The sequence below is a fragment of the Phascolarctos cinereus genome, unplaced genomic scaffold, assembly GCF_003287225.1.
Source record: "Phascolarctos cinereus isolate Bilbo 61053 unplaced genomic scaffold, phaCin_HiC Scaffold_726;HRSCAF=1367, whole genome shotgun sequence".
Lineage (NCBI taxonomy): Eukaryota > Metazoa > Chordata > Mammalia > Diprotodontia > Phascolarctidae > Phascolarctos > Phascolarctos cinereus.
Genome location: NW_027556098.1, coordinates 312964396 through 312987091, shown reverse-complemented (window position 1 = coordinate 312987091; position 22696 = coordinate 312964396). Strand labels below are relative to the sequence as shown.

The 22696-nt window shown below is 44.7% G+C and overlaps 2 protein-coding genes and 1 pseudogene across 12 annotated transcripts in view; all 3 read right to left on the bottom strand.

The window, feature by feature from the left end:
- The window catches only part of ATG16L2 (autophagy related 16 like 2), a 43323-nt gene extending 20646 nt beyond the window's left edge, over positions 1–22677 (bottom strand). For 2 of the 8 annotated variants that reach the window (XM_078156897.1, XM_078156899.1), the window contains exons 1-2: positions 8815–9080; positions 94–175 (exon numbers count right to left, since the gene is read on the bottom strand). In XM_078156897.1, coding sequence (XP_078013023.1) covers positions 94–175; positions 8815–8947 — 215 coding nt within the window. In that variant the 5' untranslated portion in view covers positions 8948–9080. Of the gene's footprint in view, positions 1–93; positions 176–8814; positions 9081–9302; positions 10795–10971; positions 11058–22591 lie in introns of those variants that run through there. The other 6 variants (XM_078156895.1, XM_078156898.1, XM_078156896.1 and 3 more) reach the window with 6 other exon arrangements.
- Positions 4597–5519, bottom strand: LOC110210615 (GTP-binding nuclear protein Ran-like; annotated as a pseudogene).
- LOC110210612 (thymidylate synthase-like) lies at positions 11136–22169 on the bottom strand. 4 transcript variants are annotated; one of them, XM_020989637.2, is made up of 2 exons: positions 21791–22169; positions 11136–13807 (listed from the first exon to the last, which is right to left on the bottom strand). In XM_020989637.2, exons 1-2 carry the CDS (start codon positions 21792–21794, stop codon positions 12804–12806), a joined length of 1008 nt encoding a protein of 335 aa, XP_020845296.1. In that variant the 5' UTR covers positions 21795–22169; the 3' UTR covers positions 11136–12803. The 4 variants fall into 4 exon arrangements, with proteins under 4 accessions (XP_020845296.1, XP_020845299.1, XP_020845300.1 ...); XM_020989640.2 differs by having other exon boundaries at positions 11136–13856; positions 21929–22169; XM_020989641.2 differs by having other exon boundaries at positions 21929–22169.
- Positions 22678–22696: the final 19 nt, after the last annotated feature.

The following is a 22696-nucleotide window of genomic DNA, read 5'->3' as shown; positions in this document are numbered from 1 at the left end:
AGAGCCAACCTTGCCCTCTACATCCTTACTCACAGTGTTTCCCTCATGCCATTTCCTAGGTCCTTCTGTCCTCCCTTTGACCCTCTCTCTTACCGTGAAGGTTCACTGGGAGACTCGGGTGGCAGCTTTTCTGTGAAATGGGCCAACAGGTCTGATTTCTCCAAGAGTCTGTGATCTGGGGAGAGGACGGAAAAAGCAGGGATAGGTGAGGAGGCGTTTGGCCAGGGAGGCTCCCCAGCCACCCAACCCTCATTATGTCTGACACTTCCACCAAGCTCTATTCCCAGCACCAGACACGGGCGCCAGAGAAGGAGCCGAGATGGTATCCACCCTTCTGGAGAACCACTGCCCTGGGTCTCTTTCGTCCTTCCATATTTATCAGGCTATAATCTGCATCTTTTCTCCCCATCCAAAAAGTGGGTAGCCTATAAACCCCTGCTCTGCCTTTGTGGGCTCCAAAGAGAGGATATGAACCTGGTCCTCCTACCCCAAGACCTGAAAGATTCAGAAGAGGACAAACAGGTCCAATATCATTGCCTTTCCTAATAAGGAACTGGGAACCCCTGAAACTTATAGGTACTGAGATAGTCTAGCCACTGGATTGGGCCTGGAGGAGGGTACAGGGGAAGCCTCAATTCTCCACACTTCCTCTTTCAACACTGTTTCCTCTAGTGTGTGGAAAGCCAAGAGGCCAAGCCAGAAGGAGGTCTATCCATCCTGCACCCCCTTCTCTTCCTTTAGAACCAAGCACAGCACCCACCTCCTCCAGGGAGCTTTCCCTGATTGGCCACAACTACCCTTGCGCATCTACAAATTCTCTGTGCCTCCTGGCTGCCTCCTCCCCACCCTCACCATGCTTATCCAAGGCACCAGTCACCAAGTCTGACATTTTGCCTGCCTAGTTGCTAGTCATATCCCCTCTTCTTTTCTAGGTCTCAGTTCTGGAAGAATATTGACCTCCTCCCACTCATGCCACAGACTTTGGCTATCTCTCCCTAAAGATGAAGGGCTCCTAAGGACAAGGCTATCTCTTCCTCCATTTCCCTGGATCTCTAGCCTGACATCCCCTCCTCCCCATAAGAGTCACTTTCTATAGAAAGTGAAAGTCATGACATGGTCTCAGGAAGGCTCTTCTGAAAGTCTACACTAAGTACTTTTTTTTAAATCAAATGCTTCACTTTTATTATAGAACCCGAAATACGGAATTCATTCCCAGATTTCAATTTAGACTGATATCACTGAAAATGGACCATTCTCTCTCTACTGACTTGATATATTTCCTTCCCAACAGGAACACTTTGCCTACAAGGGCTTTAAACCTTATCAAAGTTAAAGTTAACAGAGTCTAGCTTCCTTCCATAGTCACTCCAAACCACTCTTTTAAAGCATTCCATGTATGTTAAACATAATAGTCTTTAAAAAGCTGCATTTGATTTTTCTACTGACAACTCACACACAGGAAAAATGTAAAATCCTCATGTGATTATTTTATTCTTCAACCTTACCCTTCCTCCACAAGCCACCTTAGGTGCTCTGCTTAGGTAGTGTGAAAATGGTTAGCTTAACTACCTGAATTATATAGACTCACACCTTTTAACTTTATTACCAAGTTGTACAGCACAAAGGTTTTAACTTGTTCGGCCCCTATCTTTACTTTGTAAAATGGATGACCCAAATGTATCTTAACTGATGATATGTTTGAAATATTTTAAGAATAACTAGTCATGGGGGCAGCTAGGTGGTGCAGTGGATAGAGCACTGGCCCTGGAGTCAGGAGGACCCAAGTTCAAATCTGGCCTCAGACACATAACACTTACTAGCTGTGTGACCCTAGGCAAGTCTCTTAACCCCATTGCCTAGCCAAAAAAAAAAGAATAACTAGTCATGGCTCAGATTCTTAAAATCTAGCCAATAGCTCACTAATGTTCAGACGCCTTAAGAGTCTGCAACAATATGATGGATGTTCTAATAAACCTTGTCTTTGGCTGAAAGAAGGCTTGGGTTGGATTCTTTTGGGACCAGCATGTTGTGATTTTGGGGTCCCAGCACCCCAAGTCCCTAAACCTCATCATTTCAGTGGCCCATACGGGGAAACTGCCCAACCCCAAGTTCTTCTCTAGCCAAGACTGGAAGGTATGTAAGCCTCCCCCCTGCCCTTCTTGCTCTGCAGTTGGGGTCCCTCTCCAAGCACCAAGGCACTTTTCGGGCAGACAGTTACGAGACTGTCTTGCACTCAGCCTGACACCCTCAGGATCTCAGTCCAGTGGTTCGATTTGAGGCCGTGGACCTGGATACACCTTCTGCAGCACAGAGGACAAGGATTGATGCCCCATCTGGAAGTGTATGCCCAATTCTGTCAATTCTCTGGGCGCTACGGAAGTGGGGAAACTGCAGTTGCTTTTTGGTTCCCTGAAGCTTACTTACCTCCCTCTACACTCCTGAATCCTCCTTCATGGAGGTTACAGAGAAAAGTTAGAACAGCTAAAAACATCTTGGCAGATTCTGGAGGTTTAGTGATCAATCATTAAAGAGTTTTAAGAAACACCTCTGTACAACCTGGTCACTCCCATAGGAGAAGAGAGTTTCACCCTTTACCCCTCACCTTTGATTTCACTCTCCCCCACCTGGGGAAAGGAAGTCATGGGGAGGGGCAGCAGCTATAACATGGGCCCCCCTGGCAATGGCCTTGGGCCCTGAGGCAACCTTTGCCTGGAAGCATCACCCAGGTTCAGCACATCCTGCTCAAGGTAGAGAAGCTAGCCTCCAAACTTGGGTAAGTACACTCTTTTAAATTTATAGTTTTAACTGTTAATAATGAGATGTTGCTTCTCTGTGTAAAGTAATTTGGAAATGAATTTAACAAAATTGAAGTCACCTGATTGGTAATGAGTTTGTTTGAAGTTTCAAATTGGTGAACTTTTTGTATCCTTTATGTCAAGCAAGTTTTCATAATTTAGTTACCGCTAAAATAGTTTGACTATTGTCGGTTATTGTTTTAATGTGTAAACTTGCCAAAACGCTTGTTTAGGTTATGTAGGGCTTGCTAAGAATTTGCAAGTATACAGAAATCTCTAATGATTGGCTTTTTACACCAGGACAAATTTAAGTTTGAGATGTAAATCCTGGAAAAGGTTTTCTAAGCTGTGATTAATGAAACTTGCTGTTTGAGGTAAAAGCTCCTAGGATTTTATTTTGAGCTGTCTGATGGGTCATAATCCATCAATAATCTACCATCTGAGAGAAATGCCACAAGCTACCCAGATAATGTGATACTGGTGGGAAGTCTGCATCGGGAAAAGCTGAGAGGACAATTTTAGCCTTAGTCTAAGATAGGATCCTCCTGGCTCAGTTTCCCCATTATGAAAAGGAATGTTACCCACCTGGCTATTCCTGAGTTTGGCTATGAGGTGGATTGATACTGCATGGTTGGAAAACTGAATTGTCTGAATCCAAACAGAGCTAAGGATGTTTTATCTTGTCATATCTGGGCCCTGCAGTCTTTTCTGTCAGATTTGTGTCTTCCAGACTACAGGCCATTCACCTACACTTGATAGCAAACAGTGGGTACCAGCCAATGTCCTTCTATTGTTCCCTGGATGCACCCTGTGCTCTGTTCCAGTCAACCTCCTCTTTGGGACCCCCTCGAGGCAGGGACAGCTGTATGCCCCTTGCCAGCAGGAAACAGTTTCAGAAGCCAAGACCTTCGCCCCTTACCCTAAAAAGAATTTGAGTCCCATTTGTTTGAGGGGGGAATGATGAGGATGAGATCTGGACCCCAGAAAGGAAAAGACCATGTCTTTGACATCTGGACCCCAAAAAGGAAGAGCCTTGGACTTTACCACACTGCTAAATCTCTGGCATTTGCCTGAGGCTATAATCCCATCAACTGGCCTTTCATTGTGGCTACACCCAATCTCTCAATTCTCAGTTACCCTTAACCTAGTTTAGCTCTCCATTGTTTTACCACCCTATGGCCACTTCCCACCCTTAACCCTAGATAGGCTCCATTCTCCCTCGGCCACATGGTCACAGTCCCAGCAGACTACTTGGCCACTCCTAGATCCCTCCCGCAGTCTTTCTGTATATAAGGTCCATCTTGTCTCCATTAGGGTGCTCAGATTCTTAAAATCTAGCCAATAGCTCATTAATGTTCAGACTCCATAAAAGTCTGCCCAATATGACAGATATTCTAATAAACCTTGTCTTTGGCTGAAAAAAAGAAAAAGAATAACTAGTCATAAAAATGTGAAGACCACTTAAATAATAACATGGTATATATCTACCAAGACCAAACAAAACAGGTTTTAAAAGGCTTATTGTAAACAAGGGATAAGAGCTCCCTTGCTTAGATATTTAAAATGTAACTTTCTTATGATCTAAACAAAAAAGAAACAGGAATATTGGGATGGTCTTATATTTGAAACTCAAGGGGACATAACTGTGGTCCAAAACAGCTAAATCTGCAGGTCCAAAATATGAATTATTTATCTATTCTTAAACTGCCCCATTTATTCCAAAATCTAGTCATTTCCTTCTGCATCTCCAAAATTAAGCACACGTTGTGCTCAGTTATATAATCAAGTGGCAGATGCCACACCGCTGCCACCACAGGACCATGGCCTTTAAAACGAGACCTGTGATGCTCAGCTCCAGCGTCATTCCCTTACAGATCAATCATCAGCGTCGTCAGGAAGTCCTGCTCATACTGTGCGGGGTCCACAACAACTATGACAACTACGGGGGCAAGACCAGGCATGGCACCAAATTCCAAATTAGGGTCTCTGATAAGTTTTCCAGCAAGCCAAGCACCGGGCCTGGAGTCAAGAAGATTCATCTTCACGGGTTCAAATCCGGCCTCAGACACTCACTGGCTGTGTGACCCTAGGCAAACCATTTAGCCCTGCCTCAGTTTCCTCATCTGCATGAGCCAGAGAAGAAAATGGCAAACCACTCCAGCATCTTTGCAAAGAAAACTGAAAACAGGGTCACAGAGAGTTGGACGTGATTGAACCACAACTAAAGCAACCCAAAGAAAGGGATTCCCAAAGTCGTAGTTACTTTTGGTTGAAATGTCATGGTACTGGAGTCTTCTTCCTAAGGAGGACAACTGACTTTGCCTTGACTTTTCTGTCCTTAATATCCACTTTGTTGCCACACAACCTACAGGGATATTTTCACATACTCATACCAGATCTCTTTGCCAATTAGGCACATTCTTGTAAGTAACTCTTGATGTTCCATCAAACAGTATAATGAGCTTGGATGTAATAGCTACCTCTCAGACCACCAAATTTGTCTCAGCCAGCGATACACCCCACATTGAGTTTAATAGGATCTCTGTCAGTACAGAACATGAGACGATGGACCTCAACACCCAAGGAGGCTACATACTTCTCCAATTCACCAGTTAAGTGACGTTTCCCAAATGTAATTTTTCCAAGACCTCGATCACCAATTAATACAAGTTTGAACTCCTCCATCAGACTGCTGTTCTTAATAAAGGGTTTTTCATTCATTCATTCATTCATTCATTCATGTTCCTAGGAAGGTAGGATAAGAGAATGCTTCCTCAAGCCCTCTGCATATAATAACAATAATGTTGCTTATGATAGAAATAATAGGAGCTCCCATTTTAATAGAAAGCATTTTAAGATGTATAAAATACTTGACTCACGACAATTGTGTGAGGTAGATGTTATTAGTGTTGTTACTCTAAATCTGGAGTTCTTTACCCTGTCCCACTCTTTGAAGCAAACTCCTTTAAAAGTATGGAGAACAAGACCCTAAGCATCTTTGAGACCTTGGTAGGGGCCTGTTAGGGGAAAGAGTACAAGAGCGTGCCTGGAGGTGGGAGTCAACATAAAACTCATCATAAGAACTCAGGATAATAGAAAATTTGCTGGAGTTGCAGTCAAAAGACCTGCTTTTTTGAGTCTCAGCTCCAATCCATAGGCAAGTGCTTAAACCTCTTGAGTTTCAATTTTCTCCTCTGTAAAATAAGGGATAATAATCTTTGCATCAACAACTTCAGAGTTAGTATGGGGAAGGAGCTTTGTAAGCCCTAGAGCTATAGAAATAGGAGTCACTGGTATTACTCTGCAGCTGTCACCTAGGTCCCCACAGCTTCGGCCTCTCCTGCTCAGATACCTGAGCTCACCACGGAGCCCACAACAGAGCCCATCACATCTAAAGTCTCCTTTTGTTGTGGGAAACCAGGGCTTGCCACAGAGTCCAGGAGACCAGGAGAGCCCATCAGCAGGCTAGGAGCTGAGCAACATAACACCTAGAGGTCAGGGGAGAGGTCCTGGAAACTTCCCCAGAGTCACCGAAGGGCAGAAGAACCTGACCCAAGCTCATATAGGAAGAATGTGTTTCTCGTTGTGCAAGGAGCAAAGCTAAGGTCTCAGGAAGAGGTGTTTCTAACGCTTTGGGGGAAGGGAGGCAGAGTGTGTGACATCAGGTCCCACTGAGGGCAAAAGGCAGCAGCAGGAGGGCCAGGGGACAGACTTTAGACTTTCATCTCCATGGATACAAGAGTACGGTTAAGGGCTGAAACTGGATTATTAGACACATGTTCAGTAGACGAAATGAAATCTTTGGAGATGGCTGACATATTACAAAGCAAAAAACCAGCATTCATCCTGACCAGAAGTTAAGAGTCTTAACCATCATATCACTACCACCACCACCACCACCACCACCACCACCACCATCCCTCACTCTGTACCAGAGCTGCAGCAAGGGTAGGCAAACCAGGTTTTTGTCCAGGTGCTAAAATGGAAGTCCTACAGACAAAAGGACAGGGACAAAGAGTACTGCCCTGAACTTGGGAGTTCTTGTTGAGAGTAGACTCTTCAGAGGCCTGTCAGAACATCATTCTTGGGCAGAGAGGCAGCCTAGCTTCTTGGAAACCAGGGGCTAGCTAAGCAGAAGGCTAGAAAATGGTCCCCTAATTATGATCTCTAGACAGAGAAGAGGCTTTTCAGGGGCCTGGGCCCTCCAGGGCAAGGAACCCAGATGCTGGGGATGGGAGATGGAGGATATGCTTCTCCGTATCATGTCCAGCCAAGGAGAAGGCCACTACATCACTAGGATGCTAAATAAAACATAGTCCCCCAGACCAAGATCTGCCCCCCCACCCTGACCCCATATACACACACATTGTGTATTTTGTCCCAGATGCTATTCCTAGTTATGGTTCTGCCTGTATCAAACCAACATGCATTTACCTAATATATACTGGCCATAGGACCAAGGACATCGACTAAAAATTGTGTCTACAGTGATAGGACCATACTAAGAAATCTACATTTTCTTAGCTTGTCTTTTAAGGTGGAGAGGGGGAGGCAGGGAAGCTAGGGAGGTCAGGGCTCAGGTGGGAAGCAGTAAAGACAGCTCAGAGCTGAGATCAGGGGTTTTTGTCTTAAAAACCACTGACTTGGTCAGAATATGTCGGATAACTGATACATATGTCCTATTCTCATGGAGTATCTAGTCTGAAAAGAAAAAACAGCCCTTGCCCTTAGGAACCTCTGGATGTGACAGGAGGAAGGCCAAAGATCCAAGAAACTCCTATAATCAGGAGTGAGATTCTGGGGCTTAGACAAGTCTGGAGGACAGCAGAGAAGGGAAAAATCAAGTCTGATCTTCCTGAACTAGGTGGCACTTGAACTATGCTTTGAAGGCTCAGACTCCCCTCTTTCCAAGTTGGCTTAGTCCTCAAATTCAGAGTTTCAGCCCTAAAGGGAAAAAAGGTACACTAAGAGCCCCAACCACTGGAACTCTGACACCTTTTGGTCTCCAGAACTAATCTATTCTTTTCCTAGTTCTTCTGCCCTCAAAGAGAATAAGGTGCCTGGGCTATCTCAGACTTCCTTGGGGATGGGGTGGGGATGAAGTCTGCTTTTTCACACATTTCAGCTTCAAAGCTTGGCATTCTTAAAGGGTCATTTTACCACACCCACGTTCACCAGTCTGCTCCTCCCTCCAAGTCTGCTAACCTTAACCACCCAGAACAACCAAGTCCCCCTCAGGTCATACATTCTTTCCTGAGGTCACCTCTTCCTCAATAATGTTTTCCTCCCTTTGCCCACAGAGTCTAACCCAAACCACAGCGCCACCACCCTCACCCCAGGGACTCTACTGTGATATGTATCTCCCTTCCTCTCCCACGTAAGCCCCCTAAACCCCATTTCTACTAGTTTTCCCCAGCGTCCCCTCCAAATCCAGAAATTATTCTATAAGGACGTCCCCTTTTCCTGGACCAGATCTCCTTTCCTCTTCTTAATTCTCAAATCCCTCCCTTTTCATCCTCAGGGTCATAGTTTCTGGGATCACTCCCTCTTTGTATAAAAGATTCCTCTTTCCCCCAACCCTCCTGAAAAACACCTTTCTGTCCCACCGGAATTCCCTAGGAATACATGACTGTCCCTCCTCCGAGGATCCCAACCTGTGCCATTAGGGGTAGGAGATAGGTACTTCTTCGTCCTGCTCCTAAGTCTTCGCTTTCTTCAGGATGGGAATTCCGGAGCTGACATCTGCTCACCCCACAGCCTTTCTCTACAGTGGCATCTCTGTCACTGTAGTACAGTGTCACTGTAGTGACCCACTGAGTGCGTGCCCCCACTCGCCTCCAGGATCACGCTTATCTGTCACCCCAGGCCTTTCTTCCTGTCCTCCTAGTTCCACTCCAAGTGGCCCCCTCCAATCTCCAGGGACCTCCTGGTCTGTGCACCGCCCTGTCCCAACTCCGATGCCCCTACTCGGCGCCTTCCTACCCTCCACCCCCTCCCCCTCCCCAGGGCTGCCACTCACAAGCCTCCACCAGGTCCAAGAACAGAGCCTTCTGCCTCCGGTCCCGCTGCTGCAGCTGGCGAATAATGTGCAGCTTCCAGCGGCAAGGGGAGGCAGGCGGCGAGCCTGGGGCGAGAGCCCCGGGTCCTGGCATGGCGGCTCCCTCCGCCCGCCCAGCGGCCACAAAAGCTTCGCGGCACCAAGGCCTGAGGGACCGGGGCGGAACCTGCGCGGGGAACTCCTCGTAGCGTCACCAGGGAGGCAGGGCCTCGGGATGGGGAAAGCCTCGGAATGTTCCATCCTTCGGAAGGCGGGGGGAACAGGTGTAGGAAGGTGGCAAGAAGCCGCAGCTGCGGGGGTTAGAAGAGAGAGTCCGGCCACACCCGTTCATCGTTCATCACTATCCACCCTTCCCCCTTCAAAAACGCTAGGCCTGCCGGACAGGGCCGCCCCGCTAGTGAGGCTCTAGAGTAGGTTCTCCCTACCCCTGAGATAGTACAAGTCCTTACCTTCGGGGAGGCGGCTCCGGCTTATGTTTAACCCTGTAGCTCCCACACCAGATGTTGCAAAAGTCTAAAGGCTGATAGACTTAGAGCAGGAAGGGACCTCAAATGTCCCATAGTCTTCCTCCCTCATTTTGCATGTGAGAAGGCTTCAAATCTGAGAAGTTAGGTGACTTGCCCGAGGTCACACACGGTGCCCAAGGTAGAGCAGAAATTCAAACCCCCGTAGGGTTGGGGGGGGAGGGAAGCTAACATTGTGTAATATTTTAATCTCCTTTAGTCCTCACAACAACCCTGGGAAGTAGGTGCTATTATTATCCCCATTCTTCAGCTGTGAAGAAACTGAGGCAAAAGAGGTTAAGTGACTTGCCCAGAGTCACACAGCTAGTAAGTGTCTGAGGTTGGATTTGAATTCAGGTCTTCTTGAGTCCAAGCCCAGGGCACCATCCACTGCACCATCCTATTGCCATACTGTTTTTTATTGCTGTTTGTTTGTCCTTAGTTTTTCAAGGGGACCAATGACATCTTGCTCATCAATTGGACTTAAGTTCAACAGAGCTGCACAAAGTTGTCAGCCCCACTCTCTCTTCCAGAGTCATCAAAGTCCAGTGGCAGCACTGTCAGGATGACTGGCAATGGCCTGGGATGCACTGGATGACCTTGGCATCTTCTATGTCTGACCAAGCTCTAAGCGCTCCACAGCACCTGCCTTCATGGCTATTGGGACAAACTGTCCTCATTCACGAATTCTGTCGTCACATGCTTGGGGTAGCTGTTTTTATTATTGTTGTGGTAACTACACTCAGCATGCTCAGCTTAGCAGGGTGAGGAGCTCTCTCGTCTCCCCTTCCCACTGGAGGAACCCCACCTCTGGAGCCATACCCAGCAGCGGTCTTCTATTTCTGTTGGAGTGCCTGGCCTCTGCTTTTCAGAGAAAGAAAGATTTATTTGCCACAAGAGTAGGCGTTCAGTCCAGAGTCCTGGGAAGCCTTGGTCAGGCTCTTTTTCCAAAACTGTGGCTCTTTCTGACTCCACTCAAAGGTGAGGTTGGACCCATGTGCAAAAGGAAGCATGGAAAGGTATTCAATATACACTATATATCAGGTCTTGGACAGCTATTTATTTCTTCTACCCAAAAGAAATGCTTAATGCAAAGGACTCACAAGCATGCATTAACAATGACTTAACCCAGCAGCAGTAACTTACTACTATGGAGGCCTAAACTTAAAACACCAAAACATGAAGCATTTTCAGCAGGACAGCTCCACTCTACATTATCTCCCTCAGAGTTCATGTCTCCTGGAAAGCCGAGTCAAGGGTTGGGAGCCTCCTATCTGTGGTCATAACCCCCAAGAAACAGTGGAGTACCTGTAGGGCCACCTCTCATAGTTCAGATGGTGCTGCCCGAGGAACCCAAGAGCTTCCAAGTGCTCTAACGCATGATGTTGCCTCCGAGGCTGGAGACTTCCATCTCCAGATCTCTGTTCAGTCACCTATGCTAAGAGAAAGAAACACAGAAGAGATGTCAGGGCTTTGAAAGTCAATCTCAGGCTCACTTAAGCCAGCACTGTTGGCCAGCATAGGTGAGCAGTCTGCCATTTATGCTAGGGTGCCCCTCCTCCACCTTTCATGGGTGCAGAGTCTGCTACGCCACTCTGCTGGCTGGCCTACTTACCACACCGACTTTTCTGGCTCTCCTAGCCTCAAGGTCTTCGGACGCCTCCAGATGATGTCCAGCCCTGTCCTCTTACGTCCTCTTGACTGGAACAGAGTTTTGTTCTTTAGACCAGCTACACAACACGGTCAACAGTTCTCAACAATTCATCCGACACAGCAGACTTAGTTGTACAGGTATTTTATTGCCTTCCGATTACATATCTTGGGTTGACCTCCTTCCCGGCTCGGATCCCCGAGCCGCAAGCCAAGGCTAAGAGGCTTGCCAAACAAAGGAAGCAAGACCCCCTACCTCCTGTTCCACACCCTAATAAGCCCTTCTACTGGGTCCTCCTACTGTGTAGGCATGTCCGGAGGATCCAAACCCCGTTAACGATGCAGGCTCAATACTCCAAGCCAAGCCAGGCACCTACGTGGCAAAAGAACACAGTCCACCAATGTCCACTGTCCACCACGTGGCAAGGCTGAGCAGAGTCCACATCCGGGCATCTCTAACTCTCGTGACACACTCTACCCCCAGGACCCAACACATGGGAAATCCCTAAGAGAAAGAAAGAGTTAGCTGTTTGCCACAAGTTCTGAAGAGCTGAAGGAGGGAGAGGCATATATACAGGGCGGACCTTTAAAGTCTATTGAGCGGGTGGTTCTTCCTGTTTCAGTGGCCAGTCCTCTTTGATGCAACTTGCTATCCTCCTAGAGACCAAGGAACCACCCAGGACTGGCTTTTATCAACCCAAAGTGCCAAGTCCTTCAGTTCAGAGCACTTGTCCCTAGGCCCCAGCCTAGGTGTTACTAGAAGTAGCCAGAGTTCCAGGCCTACCCCATATATGCTCCATGGGATGGCCACTGTCGCACTGTTCTTATTTTTCTGAATGAATCAATCCCTGCACAAGTTTGCACAAGGCTTTCACACACATTGCTTCAAGAAAAGCAAGTGGGGCATAGTGGATGGAGTGATGGAGAGCTGGACTTAGAGTCAGGGAGGCATACATTTGAATCTTGCCTCTGACACTAATTTGCAGTGTGACCATGGGCAAGTCATTAAATTTATTTTTTTCTACTTGATAGTATTTTATTTTTCTAATTACATGTAAAGATAGTTTTCAACATTCACTTTTATAAGATTTTGAGTTCCAAATTTTTTTCTCTCTCTCCTTCCCCCTCTCCAAGATGGCAAGCGATCTGATATAAGCTATACATGTACAATCATATTAACCATATTTCTACATTAGTCATGTTGTGAAAAAAAGAATCAGAACAAAAGGGAAAAACCATGAGAAAGAAAAAAAGAGAGAAAATAATATGCTTTCATCTGCATTCAGATTCCATAGTTCTTTGTCTGGATATGGATAGCATTCTCCATCATGAGTCTTTGGAAATTGGTCTATGTTTTCTTTCACAACATGACTATTATGGATATGTTTTGCATGACTACACAAATAGAACCTATATTGAAGTTCTTGCCTTCTCAGTGAGGGGGGGGGGAATCAGGAGGGAGGGAAAGAATTTGGAACTCAAAGTTTTAAGAACAAATGTTAAAAATTGTTTTTACATGTAACTGGGGAAAGATAAAATACTAAATTTTTTTGTAATGTAAGAACTGCTTTATTTTAATAATTATATAAGACAAATACTTTGTTTATAGTGGCATTCACTTCTGTTAAAGTTGTGTGTGTGTGTGTGTGTGTGTATGTATGTAAGATAATAATCTGATCTGTTAAGACCTGTGTTTATGTCACAGGGTGAATTAGATTTTCTCCACTCCTAACCCTTTTCCATGTCTTCTTATCCTGGAAAAGATGGAACTTGTTTTCAGCCAGGCTTCAGGCTGCTTTAGATGGCCATCTCCATTTTAATAGCTGGGTGAGGGTTATAGTCTTCAATCAGGAAGTCCTCAGCCTTGAAATCATCAATGGCTTTGACTTCTCGAAGAATTCTGAGCTTAGGGAAAGGTCTTGGTTCTCGCTGAAGCTGAATTTTCAGTGGCCCAATATGATTCAAGTATATATGAGCATCTCCCAGAGTGTGTACAAAATCACCTGGCTTCAGGCCTGTGACATGAGCAATCATGTAGGTTAGCAGGGAGTAACTGGCAATGTTGAACGGCACCCCAAGGCCCATATCTCCAGATCGCTGGTATAGCTGACAAGAAAGCTCACCATTCAATACATAGAACTGACAGAGAGCGTGGCATGGAGGTAATGCCATCAGAGGAAGATCTTTAGGATTCCAAGCACACATAATGATCCTTCTGTCATGAGGATTGGTTTTGATTGTGTCAATGACTTTTTGTAGTTGATCCACTCCTTGTCCAGAATAATCTGTATTCATCTCTTTGTATTCTGCCCCAAAATGTCTCCACTGGAAGCCATACACTGGTCCCAAATCTCCTTCCTCTCTGGTAGTGAACCCCTGCTTGTCCAAAAAGTCTCGAGATCCATTGGCGTCCCAGATTTTTACTCCTTTGGCAGAGAGCTCCTTAGCATTTGTGGAACCCTTAATAAACCACAGCAGCTCCTCCAGCACACCCTTCCAGAACACACGCTTGGTTGTCAGCAAAGGAAACTCATCTCGGAGGTTGTAGCGGGCTTGCAAGCCAAACACAGACACGGTGCCGGTGCCCGTGCGGTCCTCCTTCTTGCAGCCATGCTGCAGGATGTGCTCGATCTGCTCCAGATACTGCTTCTCCCCATGCAGTCCAGGCAGAGGGCTGGGGCTGGGGCTGGGGTCGGAGCCCCAGCTGGCGGCGGCGGCTACAGCAGCGTCCTGTGGCTCAGCTCTCCGCTCCGGGCCCAGCTGGCTCTGCAGCTTGGAGCCTGCGGCAGGCATGGCTACAGCTCGGGGAAAGAGAGAAGAGCGGGAGGAAAGCGGTGAAGCCTAAAATAACTAAATTAAAATGAGCATAGAAAGCAAAAAAAAAAAAAGAATAATTTCAAGTTGGACCCGCCTTTATATAGAAGGCAATCCTTCTATACCTCCCTAATCCATTCATTATGTTTGTCACTGTAACAGCTATTTCCAAATCTTTCCATCATTTCTCAAACTACCCATGATACCTCTGCCACAGTGTCACTGGACCATGGAATATGGAGAGGGGACTAAGAAGACTGGAAAAGTAGAAAGAGCCACGTGTGGCTTTAAGGCCGCAGGTTCCCTAACCCCTGGGCTCAGCTGTAAAGGGCTCTAAAAGCCAAGCACAAGATTTTGTATTTAGTCCTGGAAGTGATAGGGAGCTCAGATCAGCTAAGGACCTTGTCTCTAACTTCACCAAAACAACTGAGGCTGTTCACCAAGAACTCCCTCTTCTCCCCTTCTCTTCAGGTCACACCACTTAGTTGTCTTTCCCGGCTCTGTCCTTGTCTTGCCCAGAGGTGGACCCTCTCCTCCCCAAGGCCAACCCTTCTACACACACAAGTGCTGCCATTCCATCCCACCTTCTCCCCTGTCATTGCCACCATCTTAAACTATCTTTGATGGTTCCCCCTCTAACGGCTATTTCCATGTTACTCATTTCTTCCTCATTCTCAAAAAAAACTCTCACTGGATCAGTCCATCCCTACTAGCTATAATTCCAAATGTCTCTGACTTTTCATGACTAAACTTGAAAAGGTCATCCACATCCACTTCCTTTCCTCTCACATTCTTCTTAATTCTGCCTTCTGGCTTCTAACCTCATTCCATTGAAACGGCTCTCTCTGAAGTTACCAATGATCTCTTAGCCGCCAGATCTAATGGCTTTTTCTCAGTCCTCATCCTTCTTTACCTCTCTGCAGGCTTTGATACTGTCAATCCTCCTCCTTGCTATTTTCTCTTCTCTAAGTTTTTGTGACATTACTCTCTCCTCCCACCTGACTGCTCTATCTCTATTTTGTTTACTGGATCTTTCTCTGTGTCATGCCCACTGACCCAAAGGGTACATCCCTGGCCCTCTTCTCTTTTCCCTCTCTACTATCTTGCTTGGTGATCTCATCGGTTTCCATGAGGTCAGTTATTATCTTCATGCTGATGGTCCTCAAATCTATTTATCCATTCCTAACCTTTCTCTTTACCTCCAGTCTCACATTTGTTGTTTTGTTGAGGTTCAGTAATGTCCAACTCTTCTTGACTCGATTTGGGCTTCTCTTGGCAAAGATATTGGAGTGGTTTGCCATTTCCTTCTCCAGATCATTTTACAGATGAAGAAACCGAGGCAGACAGGGTTAAGTAGCTTGCCCAGGATCACACGGTGTCTGAGGTCAGATTTGAACACAGGAAGAAGAGTCCTCCTGACTCCAGGTCTGGCACTCTATCCACTGTGCCACCTAGCTGCCTATTTGCCCATGTCTCACATTCCCAACTCTCTACTGGACGTCCTGTAGATATCTAGAAATCAACATGGCCATAACAGAACTCATCTTTTCCCCCAAACTCTCCCATCTTCCGAACTTTCCCATTACCACAGAAGGTACCACCCACCTCCTAGTCACCTAGGCCTGACACCTTGGCGTCATCTTCTACTCTTTACTCAAACTCACCCCACATATACAATCTATTACCAAATCCCCCTCTCTCCATTCACACAGCTTCAGTCCCTTCTTACCTCATGCCTCAACTACTGCAAAACAGATTGCTGGTCAGTGTCCTCAACTCAAGTTTCTCCCCACTCCATTCTGTCCTCTACTCAGCTCCACATAATCTTCCTATAGATCAATGTTATCTTCCTAAAGTGAAGGTATGACCATGTCACTGCTGGAGGCAGTTTAAATGGCTTAGGAGAGCTGATTGTCAGATTTTCAGTGTGAGAAGTTACACCTCAGAAATTTGGGCTGGATTTGTTGTTCTGTTCATTGTCTACACTTAAGAAAGTGACGAAGAAAATGATAATAATGGAAATTGAATTTAAAAATGTGTCCTGCATACAGTTTTTTCCCCCCCAGAGAGCTGGTCGTTAAACATTTACCAGTATACGCCAGTAGCTCCCTATTACTTCCAGGACTAAATATAAAATCTTGTGTTTGGCTTTTAGAGCCCTTTACAGCTTAGCCAGTCTTCTTAGAGCCCTCCCTATACTCTATGGTCCAGTGATACTGGTCTTCTTGTTCCTTGAATGCAATGCTCCAACTCCTGACATGGCCTTTTCACTGGCTGTCTCTCATGCCTGGGATGCTCTTTTTCCTCACCTCTGCCTCCTGGATTCCTAATTTCCTTCAGGACTTAGCTAAAATCCCACCTTCTGCAATAGGCCTTTCCTGCTCCCCAACCCTTACTCCATGCCTTCCCTGAGATTGCCACCCATTTATCCTGTACATGTCTTATATGTGCATAATTGTATATGTGCGGTCTCCACGGATTGTGTTTCTGCTTTCCTATGTATCTTCAGCACTTATTACAGTGCCTAGCACACAGTTGGAGCTTAATAAATGCTTCTTGACTATGGGTTGAAGCATTCCTTCTCACTGGAAGTCTCCAAACAAAAGTCAGAAGAATTTTGTCAGATATGTTGTAAAGAGGAATTATTTTTCACATTCAGGGCCCTTTCAATTCTGAGATTCTATGACTCCAAGGGAAAAGAATAGGCAGCTCTTTGCAAATTATATTCCATAGCTGGGGCAGCTAAGTGGTCCAGTGGATACAGCACCAAGATTTGGGTCAGAAAGTTCTGAGTTCAAATCTGACCTCCGACATTTACTAGTTGTATGACCCTGGGAAAGTCACCTACCTTCTGTTTGCCTGAGTTTCCTCATCTGTAAAGTGGTGGTAATAGTCACCTACCTCACAGGGTTGGGTAAAGATCAAATGAGGAAGTACTTGTAAAGTGCTTAGCACAGTGCCTGGCACATAGTATGCTGTATATAAATGTTAGTTATTAGTAGTAGTAGGCCACATATGCACAATCACAAAACTGACTAAAGATGTAGAAAATACAGGATCCCACTGTCTGTATTGTTTGTTGAGTATAGAGAAGACATTTCATTCTGCAAAGGCTCTCTCTCCCATACTCATGTTAAAATCACAGAAAAGTCCTTGAAAGATGTAATGACAGATGTAATAACTGTGTTTGGCCCTTCTCTGATTATTAATATCCTGTGAGGTATCAGGCAGCTGTTGGTCAAAGGTGTTTGACATCACCACGGAGACTGACCACAATAGAGTCCAAATGGAAAGAGGATTCCCACCTACAAGCAATCCCAGATGCTTCTGTTTATGGATAACATTGGAGGATTGTGTCAAGCCCTGCAAATTTGCATAGCCTCCTAAACAATATCCAAAATTTCTCTAAAAAATTTGACCTAACTACCCATAACCAAGAAAAGCAAGTGGACAAAGATTGTTTATTGAACCCATAGAGCTAGTTTGTTTGTGTCTGTGTGTGTGTGTGTGTGTGTGTGTGTGTGTGTGTGTGTGTGTAGGGGAGTGGAAGGAGAGCTGGGCCTGGAGTTAGGAAAATCTGAGTTCAAATTCAGCCTCAGACATTTACATGTGTGTAGCTGTATGTCCCTGGGAAAGTCATTTAACCCCAACTGCCTCAGTTCCTCATCTGTAAAATGGGGATACATTGGGAAAGGAAATGGCAGACTACTCTAGTATCTTTGCCAAGAAAATACCACGGACAAATCCATGGGGTCACAAAGAGTTAGACATGCACAAACAATGTCAATACAACTAAGATTAGAAGGAAGGTAGAAAATTGGGAAAGAATTTTTACAACCAGTCTCTCTCATAAGGGCCTCATTTCTTTTTTTTTTCTCATTTCTAAAATATATAGAGAATTAAGACAAATTTACAAGAATACAAGTCATTCTCCAATTGATAAATGGTCAAAGGATATGAACAGGCAGTTCTCAGATGAAGAAATTAAAGCCATCTACAGTCATATTAAAAAATGCTCTAAATCACTATTGATTAAAGAAATGCAAATCAAAACAACTCTGAGGTACCACCTCACACCTATCAGATCGGCCAAGATGACAAAACAAGAAAATAATAAATGTTGGAGAAGATGTGGGAAAATTGGAACACTAATGCATTGCTGATGGAGTTGTGAAATGATCCAACCATTTTGGAGAGCAATTTGGAACTATGCCCAAAGTGCTATAAAAATGTGCATACACTTTGACCCAGCAATAGCTCTTCTAGGGCTATATCCCAGAGATCATACAAATGGGAATTTATACACATGTATAAAAATATTCACAGCAGCTCTTTTTGTGGTAGCTAAGAATTGGAAATTGAGGGGATGCCTATCAGTTGGGACTGGCTGAACAAGTTGTGGTTTCTGAATGTAATGGAATATTATTGTGCTATAAGAAACAATGAGGAGGTAGATTTCAGAAAAACCTGGAAAGATTTACAGGAACTGATGCTGAGTGAAGTGAGCAGAACCAGGAGAACCTTGTACACAGTAACAGCCACACTGTGTGATTAACTTTGATAGACTTAGCTCTTCTCAGCAATACAGTGATCTAAGACAATTTCCAAAGACTCGTGATGGAGAAGGCTATCCACATCCAAAGAAAGAACTATGGAATTTGAATGCAGATTGAAGCATACCATTTGCTATTTTTTTTTCTCTTCTGTTCAGTTTTGTTTCCTCTTTCTGGTGGTTCCTCCTATTGATTCTAATTTTTACAACATTACTAATGTGAAAATATGTTTAATAGGAATGTATATGTATAGCTTATATCAGATTGTGCGCCGTCTTGGGGAGGGTGGTGGGGAGGAAGGGGGGGAAAATTTTAAACTCAAAAGCTTATGGAAGTGATTGTTGACAAATCAAAATAACTTAATTTAAAAAAACAAAAAAACCAGTTAAGACACAACTGAACAACACACACGTATGTGTATACACACACACACACACACATACATATATACACACACATACTGATGGACTAACTCTATACTGAGAGAAATGATTATTAAATAACCACATTGGGGAAATCCAATGTTTTTTCCCTTCCTATCTCCCTATTCTCTTCTGGGTCAAGTCAGCATCTGAAGCACATTGCTAATAATGAGACTGGATTAATTTCCTCCTCAACCTTAATTTAGTTCAGACCCCACCCAAGTGGGGAAGCCACTGTGTTCTACTCAGGCTTGGGGGGTGGGAGGGTGAGTGGGTACATCCTTTTTCTAGATTTCCCAAGGCTGGGGGTGGTCTGGGAGTGAGAGTGATCAGAATTATGTCCCCCAGGCCCTCATTAGAACAGGTCCACCTCATTCGTAATATTCATTCTTCTCATTAATTGTTAACCAATCAGAGTTGACTGCCACCTTCAGGAACACCCACTCTTCCAAAGGCATATAAACACTGAGTGGGTTCCATGAGGGATCTTTGGCATTTGAGAGTGCCACTGACCCCTTTTATTAATTATCCACTAACACAATTAATAAAATGGTTAATGACATAAAAACTATGTCTCTAGAACTTTTTACACATCACAATATACATACGTACATATATATATATGTATATATATATGTATATATATATATATATATATATATATTATATATGTTGTTTTCAGCTGTGTCCAACTCTTCCTGACCCCATTTGGGGTTTTCCTGGAGATATTGGAGTGGATTGCCATTTCCTTCTCCAGCTCATTTTATAGATGAAGAAATTTGAGGGTAAAGTGACTTACCCAGGGTCATATGACTAGTAAGTGTCTAAGGTCAGATTTGAACTCAGAAACAGAAATCTTCCTGACTCCAGGCCAGGTACTCTATTCACTTTGCCACTTAGCTGTGCGCGCGCACACACACACACACACACACACACACACACACACACACACACAAACTGGTGAACTAACTCTATACACACATACGCATACACACATATATGTATGTACATATGTGTATACATATGTATATATGTATATGTGTGCCTGTATATTTATATTTATTTATGAAATACCCACTGTAATTAAATATTGATATGAGCCCAGAACTGAATAGCAGGAGGAGAGAGGTCTATGTTACCTTTGAGAAGAAGTACAGTGCTTTTAATGCCCTTAATTTCTCCCTGGACCAAAGGTATATCTTTTCAATATCAATATTCATTATATATAGCTACAAAACACGGAAACATGGAATATGACAGTCTGTAGAGAATTAAAGCTTTAGGTTAACCAAAATGCAACGCAGAGGCACCTGGTGGGCAGGAGAAGTATTACAAATTACAATCACTGGCAAAAACATGATTCTTGCCCTCAGGGAACTCACATTCTAATAATGGAGACAATGCAACCTATAATGTACATACAAGATATATAGAGGATAAATAGGTGATAATATCAGAAGAAAGGCATGGAATAAGGAAGAGGGGGGGAAATGAAAGGCCTCTTCCAGAAGGTAGGGTTTTAGCTGAGTTTTGCAGGAAACCAGGGAAGGCAGGAGGCAGAGGTAAAAAGAGAGAACATTTCAAGCACAAGAGATAGACAGCAAAAGGCAGAAAGTCAGGAGTTTGGAGTGCCTTCAAGAAATGTCAGGAAGATGTAGCATGCCACTATAGCTATTACCAACAAAGAATTGCCAGAAGCTACATAAAGGATATCATCAGAGACACGTATGACTGGAAATATAAATGGGACAGTCCTATAGCAAGAATAAGGAGTAACCAAAGGACAGTCCATGCGCTCTACTGATCAGTTCTTCTTCCCTTTTGTTGATGAGTAAATTTAGTAATGTACCTTTTCCCCCAAGGACTGCTTTTGCTGTATCCCAAGTTTTGGTTTGTTACTTCATTGCTGTCATCTATGTTTTGTTGTTCAATTGTGTCCAGTTCTTCTTTGTGACCCCACTGGGGTTTTCTTGGCAAAGATACTGGTGTGATTTCCCATTTCCTTCTCCCACTCATTTACAGATGAAGAAACTGATGTAAACAGGGTTAAGTGACTTGTTCAGGGTCATACTTGCCAGTAAGTATCTGAGGCTAGATTTGAACTCAGGAAGAGGAGTCTTCCTGACACCAGGCCCAGCACTCTATTCATTTTTTTGCCTAGCTGCCCTTGTTGTCATCTTCCGTGAAATTGTCTATTGTTCCTATGAACAAATTCTTTGAACTATCAATTCTTTAGGATTACTTTATTTATTCTCCAATTAATTTTTAATATTCTCTAAGGATCTTTTATTAAATATAATTTATAGTGTGTTGTGGTCAATAAAATACATGTTTAATATGTCTGCTGTTCAGCATTTGTTTGCAACAATAATAATAGCTACCATTTATGTAGCACTCTAAAGTCTGCAGAATGCATTGCATATGTTATCTCACTCCATCCTCACTTAAGCCCTACTACATGGTCAAGTTTAATAAAGGTGCCATTCACAGCTTACAAATATGTATACTCCTTTCTATTCCCATTTAGTAACTACAACATTCCACAAGGTTGACCATCTTCTCTAAGCTTTTGTGACACTGCTCTTTCAAATGTTCTCCTCATATCTGTCTAACCACTATGTCTCAGTCATCTTTGCTGTATCTTCATCTGTCATACCCACCAATTGTTGGTGTCCTACAATGCTTTACCCTGGGCCCTCTTCTCTTTTTTGCTGTATACTATGTTACTTATTGATCTAATCAACTCTCATGGCTCTAATTGTCATCTATGCAAATGATTCCTAGCCCTATAAATCTTAGCCCTAGTCTCTCCTAAGCACTAGTCTCACATCATCAACTGCCTTTTGGACATATACAACTGTCTATTCCATGTCTATTTCAAATTCAACAGGTCTAAAATAGAGCTCATTGTCTTTCCCCACAAACCCCCCCTTCTTCTGAAATTCCCTATTACTGTCAACCTTTGTGTCATATTCCACTCCTTACTCTCACTTACCCATATATCCAATCCATACTAGATCCAGTGATTTCTGCCTTCAGAACATCTATGTGTCCATGGCCCCCTACTCACATGGCCACCACCCCAGGTCAGACTGTCATGACCCTGGTCTACCTGATTTAAGTCTCTACTCACAGTTTTATAAGCTATAAGTTGCAAAGCAGGTGCCAGTGTGCATTAGCACGGGTAGTTTCTAGTCGGGGGTTCCCCAAATAACGAAGTCTCCTGCCCCATCCAACAGAAGTGACGTTACTGCGGTCAGTTCTACTTTCTGTACCCGTAGACTGGTGACGTCAGACTCGAATTCCCAGAAGGCTACGGGAACTCAGGGTGACAGCCATCTGAGCTTTTCGGGAATTGTAGTTGCTGCCCTGTTTTTCCCCCCCCCCCCCCGCCCCGGGACTGCGGAGACGGTTCGGTGGACTACGACTCCCAGAAGGCCATAGAAACTGGCTTGAGGGTAGGTTTAGGGAAGTCGCCGTAGGAGCGGCCTTGTCCACAGCACCCCACATCGTAGTTGGCAGCGGGTGCTAGTAGTATAAATGACATCGTGATGCCGTGGCTTCAGCACCTGTGGAGGGACTCCGAAGCACCTCAGGGCGGAGAGAGAGAGAGAGAGAGAGAGAGAGAGAGAGAGGGAGAGAGAGAGAGGGAGAGAGAGAGAGGAGAGAGAGAGAGAGAGAGAGAGAGAGAGAGAGAGAGAGAGAGAGAGACAGAGAGAGAGACAGAGACAGAGACAGAGACAGAGACAGAGACAGAGACAGAGACAGACGCGGCGCTTAAGTATGGGACGCGCACCCTTAGTTACCCGCGACGATCAACCTGTTCACACCAGCGTTGATTCGAAGTGGCCGGCAGGGGGCGCAGGCACAGTGTGACTCAAGGTGGACGGCCGGAGGCGCA